Raw genomic sequence first — 16156 nt, 5'->3', positions numbered from 1 at the left:
CAGTAAAATGGTTCACATTCAGCTATATACTTCTTAACAACATGATATGCAGGGCTTATAAGATAAGATTTTATTGCTGAAATTTCAATAAATATACAATTTGTAATAATCCGTTGTTCAAGTAGCCTATCATGATAATAGTAACATTTTGAGATCCTCAACTGACTAACCTAAAAGATTATGTTATAAAAAAAAGAGGAATATTTACTTATGCATAAAGAAAATATCATTATTGTTTAAAATATTTTATTATAAAAAATAAATGACATAAATAATAAAAAAAAGTATTGATTTATTAGAATATAGGCTATTATAGATAGATAGATAGATAGATAGATAGATAGATAGATAGATAGATAGATAGATAGATAGATAGATAGATAGATAGATAGATAGATAGATAGATAGATCAAAAATAGCAGATTTAGGCTGATATTTTGTTTTTCAATTAAAATGTCATACGTAAAGCAATTAGAAGTGTGGAAAATAGGGATTGGGCAAGTACAATACATCTAGAAAAATAAATAAATAAATAAATAAATAAAGTTAAAATGGATAAAAATGAAAAGTTAAAGGATGGATTTTTTTCTTATGCTATGTAACGCCTGTAGGCAAATAATAAAAGTTTGCGTCAGCTATTAATTTTTATATTTCGTTTTCATATTCATTACTGGCAAAGCAGGCAAAATTTTATGTGAAATGACACCTGTACAGATATCAGGTCCAACACTGGAAGTCCATTGCTTTCTCTTTAGACAAAGCTTTTTTGTCACCGTCAACAATTTGACATTCAGCCCCAGTAAGCGCTGAGCTGGAGAGAGAGACTGAGACAAAAGCGAAGGGGGCGGGGACAGTCTTCACCTTGTCTTCACGGCTTACATGCGGCACAGCTGTGTGTCTGTGTGTCTGTGTGCATCTCAGCATCTCTCTCTTTAAATGAGGGATCCAGACAGTGTGAGGGAATGATCTCGGCGATCTGTGTGTAATAATATCTAACGGACACATATTTAGCATTCACCTCACAGGAGGACATTCCTTTAAATAATTTATTTGGCAAGATAATAATAATAATAAAAATTATGGACAGTTCAGACAAGGAGAACAGGTCGGATGAAGAATTTGAATCACCCGAGGAAGAAGAGGTGGACCCGAGAATCCAGGTAGACTGCCATTTATATTTGTTTAAAAGCATGTCAATCTTTCGAATGAGATGAAAGGAGCGATCGCTTCAAATGCCCTCGTTGCATTTACACATCGATTTAGTTGGTTGGATTACATCATATTTTGCTTATCAGTGACTTTGCATGTTAATTTCTATATTGACTCCTTGATCCGGAGGGGAATTATTGATTATTTCGCCGCAACTTGATTTTTTAATTGACGGCTCGTCTGCGGCACAGAGTGCCCCAATTCAGTGTTGCCAGATCTCAGAGGAAAAACTAGCTCTGACAAAACAAACAAGACGCCTGAAAGAAACGACGCTGGGTTTCGATCGCAGTGAAAATATCCTTGTTCAATCGATATAATCCTTTGTAGAATAAACTCAAAAATTGCTCAATTTTGATAAAATCGAGAAAGGCAAGAAACAGGAATGAAATGGCGAAACAAACTATAGCTAATAACAAGTGCTGGTTGAACGTGCTTCATTCGGCCATATGCTACTATGGATGTAAAGAACTATCAGTTTCAGAAATAATAATTATAATAAAACGCAACTGGAGACTGCCCATTTAGCGACTAATTGTATTTAGCTGATTGTAATAAGCGGACATGGAAAGACTGCATCAAATGTCGTCTTTTAAAGCATTGCTGCTTTGGAGTTTTCCACTGTCCCCCTATCAACATATATACATATGCAACATAAACCCACTTCTCTATTTCTTTTTTGTGCTACTGCAGTCTATGAAACACAGAAATGAATTCATCCGTGGAATATGTCCCTATTTCAGATTTTTGACTCTGAGTTTTCTTTATAGGGAGAGCTTGAGAAGCTAAATCAGTCCACAGATGACATCAACAGATGTGAAACTGAGCTTGAGGTATGACTTCACAATCCTATATCTAAAAGTTTTTTTTTCCTTAAAATAGTTTTGTCAGTTTAATCTTGTTCTAATAAGGAAAATGCCTCATCCAATGTTTATTATTATTTTTTATTTATTTATTTTTAATCTGTCACCTCTTTTTCGTTTGAATTTTGAACCATGGTTATAATATCAGCATTATGCAAGAGATCAAGTGTTCTCTGAGCACCATAAGTGACTGGAACTTGTGTCCAGTAAAAAGAGAATATTGCAATTCACACACACACAAAAAAAGTACAAATTAAACTACTTTTTTTTAACGCTTTAATTGAATTTTAAAATGAAGTGATAAGTAATGTGATGTGGTGTTATTTTGCTTTCTTATCTTTTCATTTTTACCCATGCAGAACTTTTTTAGACACTGCCTGCACGCAGTAAACAAGGACATGTTAAAACAAAAACACACTCAGCTGTTCAGGGTCAGTCATGTGGTCACTTTGGTTGCACTGAATTTTCCCAATGCCACGTAGTTCATTGTTCGGGCATGTCCTAATGTAATAATTGAATAAAATGACCTAGCTAGTCTTTAGTCTGATTGTGAGTCAAAAACAGAAGCCGAAGGAGAAATACTCAACTGTTTGCTGGTTTCTCTGGCAGTCCAGCTTTGTTTACTTGGCCTAAATAGGATTCTTATTGTGTCCTTCATATTAAAACATCAGCAAAACACAGTCTTGCACAGTGGACATATGAGCAAGCTGTTTTTCTGTAGATTAAATGAATAAAGTAGGGTATATGTTAACTGCATGTGAAATTTAGTGAGGGAAGATGAGGGACCCTGAGGTTATTCTAGACAGTCTTTATAAGCCAAGACTTCTCTAACCATCTTAAGACATCAAGGTAAGCTTCTACGTTGTTTCACACATGCACAACAGTGAAGAAATGACAGTAGTTCATGCTGTAGAAATATGTATCTCTGCTTGTGCAGAGTTTCCTGAATACAACACTTCTGATTGTTATAAGAATCCCATAATTGAGCTGTTTGGCTGTCATCCAAATTAATGTTCCTTTTGTGTCAGTAGCCATGTTGCACTTCAAAGCTTAATTTTCCTGGAATGTTTGGCTGTTGCAAATAATCAATCTGTGTTTTGACGAACTGGGTTTGATCTCATTACTTTGCCTTGAGCAAAAAATATAAAATAATGATTTAATTACCTTTATGAATAAGCTTTACAACGCAAGTGAAAGGCGTATTTTCAGTGAGCTTTAGACATCTTCACAGATCTTCTTGCAAATCAAATAAACTAATTTTGCTCTCTTTTTATGTATAGCCCTTTTTCATTTGCAAAGCAGTTGACCCGAATGCCATGACAAATTGAAAACTTTCCAGAATTCCAAGGGCATCAAGCGTTTAAAATATCTTGACTGTGTAATTCTTAGAGTGCCTAATATGTATGTAGTTGCATAACATCCCTTGTGTCACCAATAACTAATTTGATTTACTAAATCAATATGGAACATTATGTAAAGTTTGTTAGTGCCAACTCAACTCAACTCAACTCATCACAACATGTAAGATTATTTTGGTAGGCATGATCTACCAAATGGTTTGGTCTATTAGCTATTAGCTGGTTTGGTCTATGCATCACCAGTAATGTTTTGAATAAAATGTACACAAAATTATATTTAATATTATTATAATTCTGATTCATACCTATAAGTACTGATATACTGTTTTGCCTGAATGAATTAAAAATAAAACTTTAAACACTTTTGCAAGTAACAATTATAATTCTGGCTGATACCAATAAGCTGATGATTATTTGTATATTATGGGCAAAATTAAAATGATATATTAAAATAATATATTTAAATATATATATATATATATATAGGAGCCTGGTCTTGTTAGTCTGAAATAGCTTCCCGGAGGTGTTGCCAAGATGGCGGCCGGGTGGCACGACTTGCCTAAAAGGACTTTGTTAGTAGTATATCTCCAGCACGTGTGTTCAGATCAGGGTTGGCAGGTTTTCAAAACAAAACTTGCCCAATTCTCAAAACTATACCAATTGTGTTTCGTTCTGGCCAATAAAAGCATTTATTTTGGCGGGGTTCCCTTGGTAAAATTTGTATTTTAGGGGCTAAACATCACGTTATTTGTGTTGGGATCGCTTCGACCCGCAGACATGAAAAACAACCGCAGACTTGGCAACACTGGTTCAGGGGGAGCGGCTTTTACTGTACATCCCTGAACGTAAACTGTTGATTGTTTATTTTTTGTCCATCTCCAGGATGCCAGGCAAAAGTTTCGCTCCGTGCTGGTGGAAGCTACTCTAAAGTTAGACGAGCTGGTGAAGAAGATTGGGAAAGCAGTGGAGGAATCGAAACCCTACTGGGAGGCCCGGCGGGTGGCACGGCAGGTAAGGCCAAGAAAATCAAAACAAGAACCCAATATCATCTTCCTAAAGCCAACTTCACCCACACAACGTCTGTTTTTAGTTGGCATAACACCATTTTGTGGTGGCATGTGGTCATGGTGGCATGTTGTCTGTGGTGTGTTTTCTTTTATCCCTCTCTAGAGATTGCTGTGCTGTCTTCTTGTTATCTGCTATAAGCTGGATGGCACAGTAGCATTACCTCTAGATTTGTCTCAGGTGGTTGGCTTCATTTAGCGGGGGCACAAAACACTGAGAGAGAGTGAATGGTTAAATGCTCAAATCTCAGTTCTCTTTTTTTCTAGAGCCTGTGCTATTTTAAGAGCAGATTATCAGTTTATCTCGGTTAGTGCCTTTGCAGCTGGAGTTATGAAGAAAGGGGTGTAAAATGTTACATTTGCTTCGACTTCCTTTTAAAAGCAAAGTTCCTCAGATTTTTATACAACACTTAGTGAACTTTAATTGACTGAATCAGTTACAACAGGAGCGCTGACTTGCTCTGAAACTAGGGCAAGGCAGTTTAGAGTGTTGTGTTTTTCACTCCATGAAAGAAGAATTATAAATGGCCTATTTAGTTTCACTGACAAAGCACTGGATTTTTTTAGGCAGTTTTCTTAAGAGAGAGATGTGCCCTTAAAAGTTCTTGTTTTCCACAGGGACAAACTGCAGTGTTTTTATGGAAACAGTCCTGTCTGGGTTGTCGAGGTCCTTCATTATGAAAAATGTGGTGGTAATTAGTTTGAACTGGTTTAAACCATCTTCATTTTGTTGAAGGATGTGCTTTTATACTGACAGGTTATTCTAATTTGATACACCAGTTGCCTCTTGGCGAAAAGCAAGACTAACACTTAAACAATAAATTAAAGTATCATAATGATGGCCACAAAGCTAAGAAAAAATATTCAAACATGGACTACAAGCCTCAAAGTTCTCCTGATGTGATTTTATGAGTTTCCATATGTATAAAAGAGATGTCAGGCTTGTCTATACTCTGCATGATCGGTCTCATGTCTCTCTCTTCTCTCCTCTGTTGTGTCTTTCTTTCCCCCACCCCTGCACTGTCTCTCACTGACCATCTCCCCTTAAATTTCCTCTAATATATTTAGAAAAATATTTCCAGTCACCATGTATGACCTCTGTTGCCAGTTTTAGTCAGAAACATCAGTGGAAACCCCCCCCACCCAATTCAAATAAGACCTTATATAGAGGGAAAATATTTTTCTTCTGAGCTTGTTCTTGATTTATTACTTCCTTTTTTCAGATTGTAGATTTCCGACTACAGTGTATTGTAGAGCTTATGCATTCCAGTGTCTCACTGAATAAAAAGCAGGGTCTCATTTTTAAAGGTACCATGGAATTGTACTGTAACCTTCAGAAGTTAACACCTCTTGTTCAGAGGTTTAAACCGCTTGTTCATCAAGCTAGAGCATTTCCTAGATCTGTGCTTTGATGTGCTTCGATTGGCCCACTTTAAAGTCTAGTTTACACTCATACAATTGTCAAGGGTCCATCAGAATACTTTTAAAAAAATTGCAGGGATCACAGGGCTTCTGTCAGTATCTCAGCTCTGAAAGCAGTTGAAGACTCTTGAGTTTAGATGGAATCCGTGATGAGGTATAATGAATGCAGGAAAGTGTAACATCACCGTGTATGACTGGTTTGCTGATGCGAGGTTGAAAGATTTTTCAGCGCTGTTCTCATATTAATAATTCACAACACATATCTCATTAAGAGCTCTTCTAAATAATGCATGGACGTATTCCTTCTCATATACACTCATATATACATCAGTTTTTCAGCTTCTGTGTAATGCTCTTTCAGTATGCTTGTAAAATGATTTGTAGCATTATTATTATTCTTATTATTATTATTATTATTATTATTATTATTATTATTAAGCATTATTATTCAAGAGGCTTGAAACATTTTTACAAAGTTGAATACTAAATAAAATTTTTGAAGTTATGTGATTTAGTATTTTGGTAGTATTAAAGGAATTTATTCACCCTTATGTTGTTCCAAACCTGTATCCTTCTTCTGCAGAACACAATAGAAGATACTTTTTTGGCTGTTTAATAAAAGTCAATGGGGCTCAATGTTGTCTTGGACATTTACACGACTGGGTTTGGGAGAAAAGTTGATTTGACTACAGTAAAAATGGTAATATAGTAAAAAAAAATAATTAATTAATTACAGTTTTAAATAACCATTTTCTATTTTAATATATTTTAATATATGTAATTTATTTCTGTGTTGGTCTTTTCAGCAACCATTACTCCAGTCCAGTACTCAAGTTCTGTTGCTTGGTGTTTTGTGGAAACAATGATATATAATTTTTCAATTTTGTGCAAAAATGTTTAAAGCTTTATTTTTAATTAATTCAGGCAACACAGTCTTTAATGAATAAAAAGATGAACTGCATTTATCAGCAAACAAAAAAACTTTACAACTGTAAATATAATGCACCTTTGCTTAATTAAATTTAAATTTATTTTAATTATATGATAACTTTTAAACATTCTGTTTTTGCTCTTGTACTATTGAGACTTCTGTATGTAAATAACTTGCATAATGATTTGCTATTCTTGTGTTTGGCTAATCATTATATAACAACAATGTAGAGTGTGGTAATGAGTACCAATGCTTATACTGTAAAAAATTAGACTCTGTCTACATATAACACTAAACTCGTCTGTTTTAGAAGAGCCAGGGAGATCTTTTTGAAGTTATGTGCCCTCAGAGTGCACTTAAACACAGGCAAGGACCTTTATGCTCCCGATTTGTCATATCCAATAATAATTTCAATGGTCTCATTTAGCTCTTTGAGAACTAAGCATTGTTTAGATGAGCGGTACAGCTAAAACACCTGCAGCTATATGCGAGTGTCATCCAACTCTCTTCAGAGTGCCACTGCAGCACTTCTGCCTTCTCATAAAAAGGAGTAGTTTGAATATACATTCCTTCATTGTATGAGGATCTCAGATGCCCTAAATGTGACCTTAAAGCCAATATTATATGTTTGTGTTTTTCAAGGTTCTATCATGTTGTATGGACGAGTAGACATAGTATGAAAAAAAGGATGGATGTATGTATAAACACAGCATTACTAGTATCCTTTCTCTGCCCTAATGTTTTAAATCATTATACAGCATCAAATATGCTTAAACTGGACCTAATTCACCTATTAACTACAATGTGCCTTTCTTGGATGGTTCAGTCCCTCTTTGAACTCTGAAAAGCTAATGGCAACAGTGCAAAATTCAGTTTTCTGTTGCTCTGTTATGTAAGGAAAATCTGTTAGTATACTCTATTACATCATTTTGGCAGTCAAACATTGAGTCATATTGAGGCAGTGCAATGAAACCCCTCTGATAATATTCTGCAATGTTTGACTGTAAGTCAAGAGGGGTGGTTGTAAATGCCTTTATCTCATCCGTGGCTACCTATCATCTTTCCCACTCTTCTCTGATTGAAATGATTGTTTTTCTGTATCAATCCTCACATGACATATATGTTGGCAGGAAGTTAATAAACCAGAGTACTCCGAGGAATGAGGGTGAAAATTGTGTCCATTAGTCCTCATGACCTCTGCTGGGGAATTGGGAATTGGAATGCATGTATGCTTGCTTGCTTGGTAGAACTGTTATAATGGTGACCACATGACACCAAAGCAGATTTACGGCAATCAGTTTGAGTCAAAACCTCTCTGCTGCCTTCCGCCTTCAGTCAATAATCTTTTAACAATAAGTTGGTTCAGAATAGCTATATTTCCCAGCATTAAGCTATACTTGACCCCTTGGTTACAGAATTTGGGGTTTATTTTATTTTATCTAATGTATTTTCAGCCCCAATTCAGTCCAAGGTTTATTTTCTTCTGAAGAAACGTTTGATAAGATGATCTTTGAAGTCGCACGTTTAAGCTTGAAGTCCCAGTCCAGTGTGCGTTGAAGCAATAAAAGCATTAGTCATCAGTAGGATGATCTCCAGGTCAGAAAGTGACACAATGGCCTTGTTTTCATTCCATGTAATAGATGATGCATACAAGTATCTCAAATGTCTTTAGTTTTGTCAGAACCAAGACAATTGGTTAAGAACATCAAAACAGCATATCAACTGGGTCGACATTGACCCAAAACATCTCATTTTGAGATTACCTATGTATTAATTTTGATCAGAATGTGGTTAAAGCTGTAGTCAATCAAATCGGGTTTGAAAGAGGATAAAGCTTTGAATTAATAGGACTTTTTAACAAAAGAAGTATATTTTCTGTACTTCTGTAAAATTGATAATCAGCCTCTCTGTGTAAAAGTCAGCTGAAATGAAATCACTTGAAAAAAAAAATAATTTTTTTTTTTTTTTTGCGCTGCTTGTTAAATAGTTAATTTCAATGCCTCACTGTGCCGTGGAGCTGATTTAAAGCACTTAATATTAACACACTACTACTCAGGAAATCGATTTTGACCCCAGAGTACCTTTGAGTATAATTTTAATGAATATTTAAAAAAATATATACCCGTGCATGAACATGAAAGCTTCCAAAGCTTTGACGTCTGCTGAATTCTATAGTGTACTGGCCATTTTTAAAGTCATATAGCTTGAGGATTGTCTTATGTTTTATGTTGCTAAAATAGACTCGTATCACAACTTTCCACACCAGCCTTTCCATCCGTCTGTGTCCTTTACTGATTGGATTTGAGGTCTGTCCTGCCGTCTGCAGCGATCTCCTGCTGTCAGTGTGGCAATGCGGCAGCATCACATCAACTTTGAAGTCTGAGCTAAAAATAGCCTGTGCATGAGTGAAGAAGGGATGGAGTGAAGAGGGAATAAAAGGTAAATGGATTTAGCGGTCTCAAATGAATGAAAGCCAATGATAGGTCAGATTGGAGGAAAGGTAGAGGATTATCCCTGGGATTACTGCATATCTGTGGGACGGCCATTTCCAGGGTTTGATACTGTACATATTCAGTGTTCTGTCTCATGGCATTTAAGGTCTTATAGTACAGAAGTGAATCACAGACATATTCAAACTCTTCAGTTTTATCATGAAAATCACTGTTTGCAATGACTAGCCTGTATTTTTTCATCTTAAAACAATAAAACAAAATGTTAGGTAGAATATTCTTGCTGCTCTCTTCCAATAGAATCAGTTTAGTTTTAGCTTAAAATGGCACCATGATGTTTTATACGCCTAAATATGCATGGTTAGATGGATAGATCGATAGATTGATGTCATTAGTAATATTCCATTTACATCAACCTTGTATTTTTCTCTAAATTGAGTTTAATTACATGATCTCTCTACACCCCCCTTCCTCAAATTTTGCCCTGTAGGTCCAATGCACTGCAGAGTTTGGCTCAAACCCTGATCAAAGCCACCTGCCTGTGATTTTCTAATGATCCCAAAGACATTGATTAGAATTCTCAGGTGTGTTTGATTTAAGGTTAGAGCCAAACTCGGCAGGAAAGTGGATCTCCAGGTCCAGATTTGAGGATCCCTGTTCTACACTGTAAATCACTTCAAAGTGTAAAACTGCCTCCTTGCCATTGGTTGGCTGGAAAACTTATTTCCAACTAGCTTTGTTTGGCTAAGTAGGCTGAATCAGTAAGAGATTTCCGCAGGCTTTTCTGTCAGTGGGAGTAACTTGGAGATTAAAGTTTAAAAGTGAAGGAATAAAAAAGAATTATGTTTGCACGGCTTTAGCATGGCTGGCTTTAATTCCCCATGAAGGAAGTTCAAGTGCGACTTTAATATGTCACTATGTCAAGATACAGGATGTTCTGTGCGGGAGTAAAGTTTCTCACTCTCATTGCCTCATAAATTATCTACATTGTTGATTACTATTGTGTAAAATTGTATGTTCGGTCATAATACAGTTTTTTTTTTTTGTTTTTTTTTTTTACTTATGGTTCATTATAGTGTGTGTGTGTGTGTGTGTGTGTGTGTGTGTGTAAAAAAAAAAAAAAATTATATACACACACACACACACACACACACACACACACACACACACACACACACACACGTGTGTGTTTATTTTAATATGTAATAATTTGATTTATTTTATTTAGAAGAACAATACATAAAAGTGTGCAGATAATTGTAGCATAAATTAAATTAATTTGAATAAATTAAGAGTTAAAGCTAATAACAAGTGTGTGTTTGTTTATTTACTTACTGCCCGATTATGTTTATATTCTATCAATAATTAGCTAGTTAATATTGCTGGTTACTACTGTTTGCATTCATCAGTATCAAATTATTTTCTTATTATCCAGGCAGTGTTTTTAATGGAAGTGGTTAGGCATTGAGCCTCAAGGTCTCTAGCCAGCTGGTACTCTGAGCAGGGGGTTTACATCTGCCAGCACTCTCCTGCTCAAAGTTTAATCATGACGGAGCCCTGGCTGCTGTCTTTGTCATCAGACACGCATGGTTGATGCTCCTGCCCTCTACCTGTTCCACAGACTCAGCTGGAAGCACAGAGATCCACACAAGACTTCCAGAGGGCAACGGAGGTACTGCAGGCGGCCAAAGAGACCATCGCTCTGGCTGAACAGAAGCTGTTGGAGGATGATAAGCGGCAATTTGACTCTGCATGGCAGGAGATGCTCAACCACGCAACACAGCGAGTGAGTGATGCAAAAGTGTGGGATGATAGATTGAAGTGTACCAGAAAACACTAAAAAAAACTTTTGGTGAGTAGGTGATGGAGGCCGAGCAGATAAAAACACGCAGTGAGCTTCTGCACAAGGAGACCGCTGCTAAATACACCGCTGCCATGAGCCATATGAAACAGCTGGAGAAGAAGCTCAAACGCACCATCAACAAGTCTAAGTATGCACCGATTATTCTGTTAACACACAAGCATTCAGTGAAACCATGGAAGCTTGTAATAGTCTTTGTGTAACATGTCTGATGCATATTGCACTCAAAATTGCTGGGTTATGCGTTTATGGGAACTGTAGGTTTTCTTTGTTGTTATAGTGGATTTACTAGCAATTTCAGCAGATAGCATCTTCCAGTCCAAGTTGGTAGTTTTTGTCCATATTTTATGCAGAGAGTCAAGCGTCTGTGAGACTAGACTCATGGTAAACCAAATAATATCTAGTCTAGGGTGGGTTTCTCACCAGTGATCGTGACTCAGCAGGATCATAGGGAAGCTGATCCCTTCTTATTGTCTCACTCAGTATTTGCCTAATGTGTCAGCATACATGGACAGTTGCCATGGTGATATGTATGATGTTATTTATAGGTCTTTACAGTAGCACTAATCACTTTCTCCTTCTATCCTTTTCAGGCCCTACTTTGAAATGAAGGCAAAATATTATTTGCAGCTTGAGGTACTTAAATGTGACTCATGGAAATGTTAATACATGATAAATACAGGAGTATGAGAATTTTGTCTTGTTTTCCCCTGTCTAAATATCTTATCCTATTTAAAAAAGTTTATCAATCACTTGATTCTTAAAACATTTACAAAATTTCACAAGATAAAACTTTTACTTCTGCTGAACATAAAAAAGGTATTTTTGCAGAATGCTGGTAGCTATTGACTTGCACAGCATTTTTTTCCAACTTTTTTTTGTTTGTTTTTGGGTAAACTTCATCTCTAAGTTTATTTTCTTACCCTTTTTGCATATAGCTTTTATCTTATTTTAAGTATATATTTAATCAAATTTCAGTAGGTTTATGCTTAAAAATGTATTGCAACTGGATTAAGAACAGATCTTAGCAAATCTTCTCAAATATATATTAAGAAAATATTTTTCATGAGCTGAACTCGAGAAGATCTAAGACTCTTTCTATGTACACAAAAGGCCTCTCAAATATTATACAATAATCTGTCTAAATCAGTGTTAGTGAGCACTTTGCCGAGGTAATCCATCCACCTCACAGGTGTTGCATATCCAGATGCTGATTAGACAGCATGATTATTGCACAGGTGTGCCTTTAGGCTGGCCAAAATAATTTTGTTCATTGTATTTGTCAGTTATTTTTATTTCATTTTTTTAGACCATGTTTACATATAATGTTTTCAATGTCAGGTTATTTTTTTTCTGTCCTTACCTCTTAAGCAACTGAAAAAGAATGTGGATGACCTCCAGGCCAAGCTGACAAATGCTAAAGGGGAATATAAGTCAGCCCTGAGAAACCTGGAGATGATCTCTGATGAGATCCATGAGCGCAGACGCTCCTCAGGCATAGGCTCACGAGAGAGAGGCGTAGGGGCAGAGGGTGATGGTGTCATTGGTGAAGACCTGTCTGGCTTCAAATTGGAGTCTGATGGAATTTCTAGTGAGTACCAATTATCTTGTGCTTAAATATTTTTTCAAGTAGAACTACTTACTTAGTAACTCTGTAGATAAGACATAGAATCTGTCTATTATACAATATAATATTACACTGATATAGATCCTCATTCAGTTCAAACAAAAAAACAAATATTGTCCTTTAACACGCTTAAGAATGTTTCAGAGCCTGTGTCACCTTGTCTGATTTTTCCTCTCTGTCTTCCTGCAGTGGCATCTGGGTCCTACGAGGATGAAAACTGCAGCACCAGTGCCATGTCCGAGGAAGACCCGGAGACTCAGTCCAACAGTAGCTTCAGTTCTGGGCCGAACAGCCCTCTGGACTTGCCCTGTCCTTTCTCCTCCTCATCCTCCTCTTCCTCTGGCTCTCCGAGCTCCACTTCCCCCACCCCTTCCTCTCGCCCCTGCAGTCTGGACCTGCCCAGCACTGTCTCTTTGTCTGATTTTAGCCTGATGTCTCCCATCCTTGGGCCACGCAGCGAATGTAGCGGCGCCTCCTCCCCCGAGTGTGACCTAGAGAGAGGTGAGATATTCTTAGATATGTTTGTGTTGACGGATTGGACCCAAATACCGCTGCACTTGCACGTGAGGGATTGCATTAAGGCTTGCTCTTGTTTCTCCTGTGAGACAATGTCATTTTTCTCGGTTTCCTGCTTGCTTGCACCTGTGCCCTCTAGAGGAGTTCATTAATCTCACTGATGGACAGCTGGGTGGTTTGTTAGTCTGAAAAGCTCAACAAATAAATTTTTTTGGTAACACTTTTTTTAAGGATGACTGTTCATTTAACACAGAAATTTATATAAATACCTAGAATATTTATGATATTACGTTATAATACGTATTTTTACATTTATATAACACAAAGAATTCATTTCATGCAATTATGAAAAATATTACATTAATATTATTACAGTCAAAATTAAATTACATTTTTTTTAATGTATAATATACATACAAAAATGCAATACAAAAATATTGCATTGTAAAATATTATAATACAAAAATTTATTGAAACATTTTATTATAACAGTCTATAATACAGTAATAATATTATAAAATTCTATAATATAATAAAACATTTCCATAATGTTTTTATTAATATCATGAGATTATACAATAGTGTATAGAATTAAAATGTATATTACAATATTTATTTACACACACACACACACACACACACACACACATACACACAAACACATATATGTATATGTATGTGTATGACAAAATATACAATTTAATTATTATTATAATTATTATCTTTACTATTGTTATTCTTATTTTTGTATTTTTTAATTTTTGCTCCATAATTGATGTGGTTAACTGGCTTAATCTTTGCGTAAAGGTGACCGAGCAGAAGGTGCCGAGGCCTTACTGGACAACGTTCTCAAGAACAACAACAGTATCAGCAACACCAAAACAACCTTTGGCCTCGATAGCCGTTTCCGTCTGCTTTCTCTAAAACTTAGCCGAAACGAAAGCAGAAAAACCATTGGCCGAGACCCCCGGGGTCTGGCTCAGCACCCCTCCCCAGCCACAATCCTGCTGGATGGGATGTGACTGCAGTGCGTGCAACACCAATGTATCTTATGCATTCATCCACATTTTGTGTGAGAGGCACTGGCAGCCACCCGTCCTCCACTTCACCAGTGTGTCATTGCAGCCCATTTGTCTCACTGTCTAGAATGTTCCGTCAACTTTCAGACTGAACTTTCACTCGATCTCACGGGTGTGATAAAAGCAATCTGTGACACAATGTGCTGAGGAGACAAATCTGCCACTGGAGGGGCAACGAACTGAGTTAAGCCTTGAAAAGAAGACAAATGTCTCTGTAAAACACAATTAACGTTTCAGATCTAGAGTCTGAAGATGGTGTTAGCACTTGTCAGTTAAGAAGCACTTGTCTTTTTACTTAGAAAATGCTTAAGAGATTTGTTATGATGTAGATTTATGCCACTGGTTGTCTTTCATGTCTTTGTAACAGTGCCATTGGAAAATATACAGTCATTTGTGTGGCAGTATAATGTTTGAACCGTTACTGAGTTCTTGTATAGCTAGGACTTCTGCACATGATCGTGCTTCAGCCTGGTGTTCAACAGACTCGCCTGCATGTCCTTTTTCAAAAAGGACTCAAAATCTTCAGAGGAACTTCTGCGCTGTAACAGTGACTCACAAGGCAGAAAAGCCAACTACCTGCATCACAGGTCACCACCTCAGCGTCATCCAGGGACCTGCAGCAGATACAGGCTGATCCATACTGGTCACGATCACCTTCCTCCACCAGCCAAATCCACTGCATGCCGCCCGATGCTCTCTCTATGTAAACAACAAACATTGCTTTCAATATAAATAGAAAAAGAGCAATAGATTTCTGATTCACAATGTTTTTGTGGAAGACAATGATTCAAAAAGTAGCATAAAAAGCTGGATATATTGTACTTGCACTGATGATTGGATCCCGATGGTGGACTTACTGCACTGATGAAGAGGTCAATTACTGAATGCTCCATCCAGCTTCTGCTTGCAGTAGCTAACGTTACTGGTTTTGAGACAGATGGCACAGCTTCAGGTCTAGTCGGTAGGCTGTGTGGTGTTTTTGTGTGACCTTGTGTCTCATCTTTTTTTTTTTCTCTGGATTCGTTTTTTTCTCCTTTCAAACGTTCTTCTGTCGTTTTGAGACATGATTGTGAGGTAAGAAAACTTGTAGCAGTATTTAAGTGATTTAATGGCGTTTGACTTGGTCTTATGTTGTTTACAAAGCTTGTGTAATTGTTCTCAGACTGAAATAAAATGTTACCTGAAAATGAATCCTTGAATGTTCGCATAATGGTGAAATCACAAACAGCTAAATATTTTACATTTTCAATTAAAAATGCCGACAATTCCCGTACTTTAAATCACTGAATATTTCTGTTTACAATTGTTACATAATAACGACTGTCAAATATTTAGCCACATTATAAAACCGAAGCGTTGCGTTAATATTCCCGCTCATTTTAAACGGATTCATTATGATGTTGACGAGTGCTGAGGAAGACCAGCCATGCTGTGGAGACTTTGCTGAAACGTTTGACGTCGGTAAGAAATATATTTATTACTCTCTTATTTATTGATTAATTTATTTAATACATTGTTAAATGTAATTTATTCCTTAGATGGCAAAGCTGAGCTTTCATCAGCCATTATTCCAGTCTTAATAATTAAAAAAATATGTATATTGGAAATGGAAACCTTTTGTAACAAACATTTACTCTAACTTTTGATAAATTGAATGCATCCTTGCTGAAAATAAGTACTAAATTACTAAAAATAAAACAACAACAACAACATGGGAATATACAACCAGCCAAAATTAAAACCAAGAACCTGCCAAATTGATAAATGTGGAAATCAACT

General features: G+C 36.4%; 1 protein-coding gene across 1 annotated transcript; it reads left to right on the top strand.

Moving 5' to 3' along the window:
• Positions 1–853: 853 nt before the first annotated feature.
• On the top strand, positions 854–15568 carry sh3bp5b (SH3-domain binding protein 5b (BTK-associated)). The gene is made up of 9 exons (XM_026283777.1): positions 854–1160; positions 1977–2039; positions 4310–4438; positions 10916–11080; positions 11155–11285; positions 11749–11791; positions 12527–12746; positions 12972–13283; positions 14106–15568. The coding sequence occupies exons 1-9, from the start codon at positions 1080–1082 to the stop codon at positions 14318–14320; spliced, it is 1359 nt and encodes a 452-aa protein (XP_026139562.1). The 5' UTR covers positions 854–1079; the 3' UTR covers positions 14321–15568.
• The last annotated feature ends 588 nt before the right edge of the window (positions 15569–16156 follow it).

The sequence above is a fragment of the Carassius auratus genome, chromosome 16 (genome assembly GCF_003368295.1).
Source record: "Carassius auratus strain Wakin chromosome 16, ASM336829v1, whole genome shotgun sequence".
NCBI lineage: Eukaryota > Metazoa > Chordata > Actinopteri > Cypriniformes > Cyprinidae > Carassius > Carassius auratus.
This window is presented reverse-complemented; position numbering and strand designations above follow the sequence as displayed.

Excerpts from the sequence above, each read along its gene's own strand:
- sh3bp5b (XM_026283777.1), top strand. The coding sequence starts at position 1,080 with ATGGACAGTTCAGACAAGGAGAACAGGTCGGATGAAGAATTTGAATCA. Across the intron at positions 11,792-12,526 it reads AATATTATTTGCAGCTTGAG|CAACTGAAAAAGAATGTGGA; the intron begins GTACTTAAATGT and ends TTACCTCTTAAG. Across the intron at positions 13,284-14,105 it reads CGAGTGTGACCTAGAGAGAG|GTGACCGAGCAGAAGGTGCC; the intron begins GTGAGATATTCT and ends CTTTGCGTAAAG.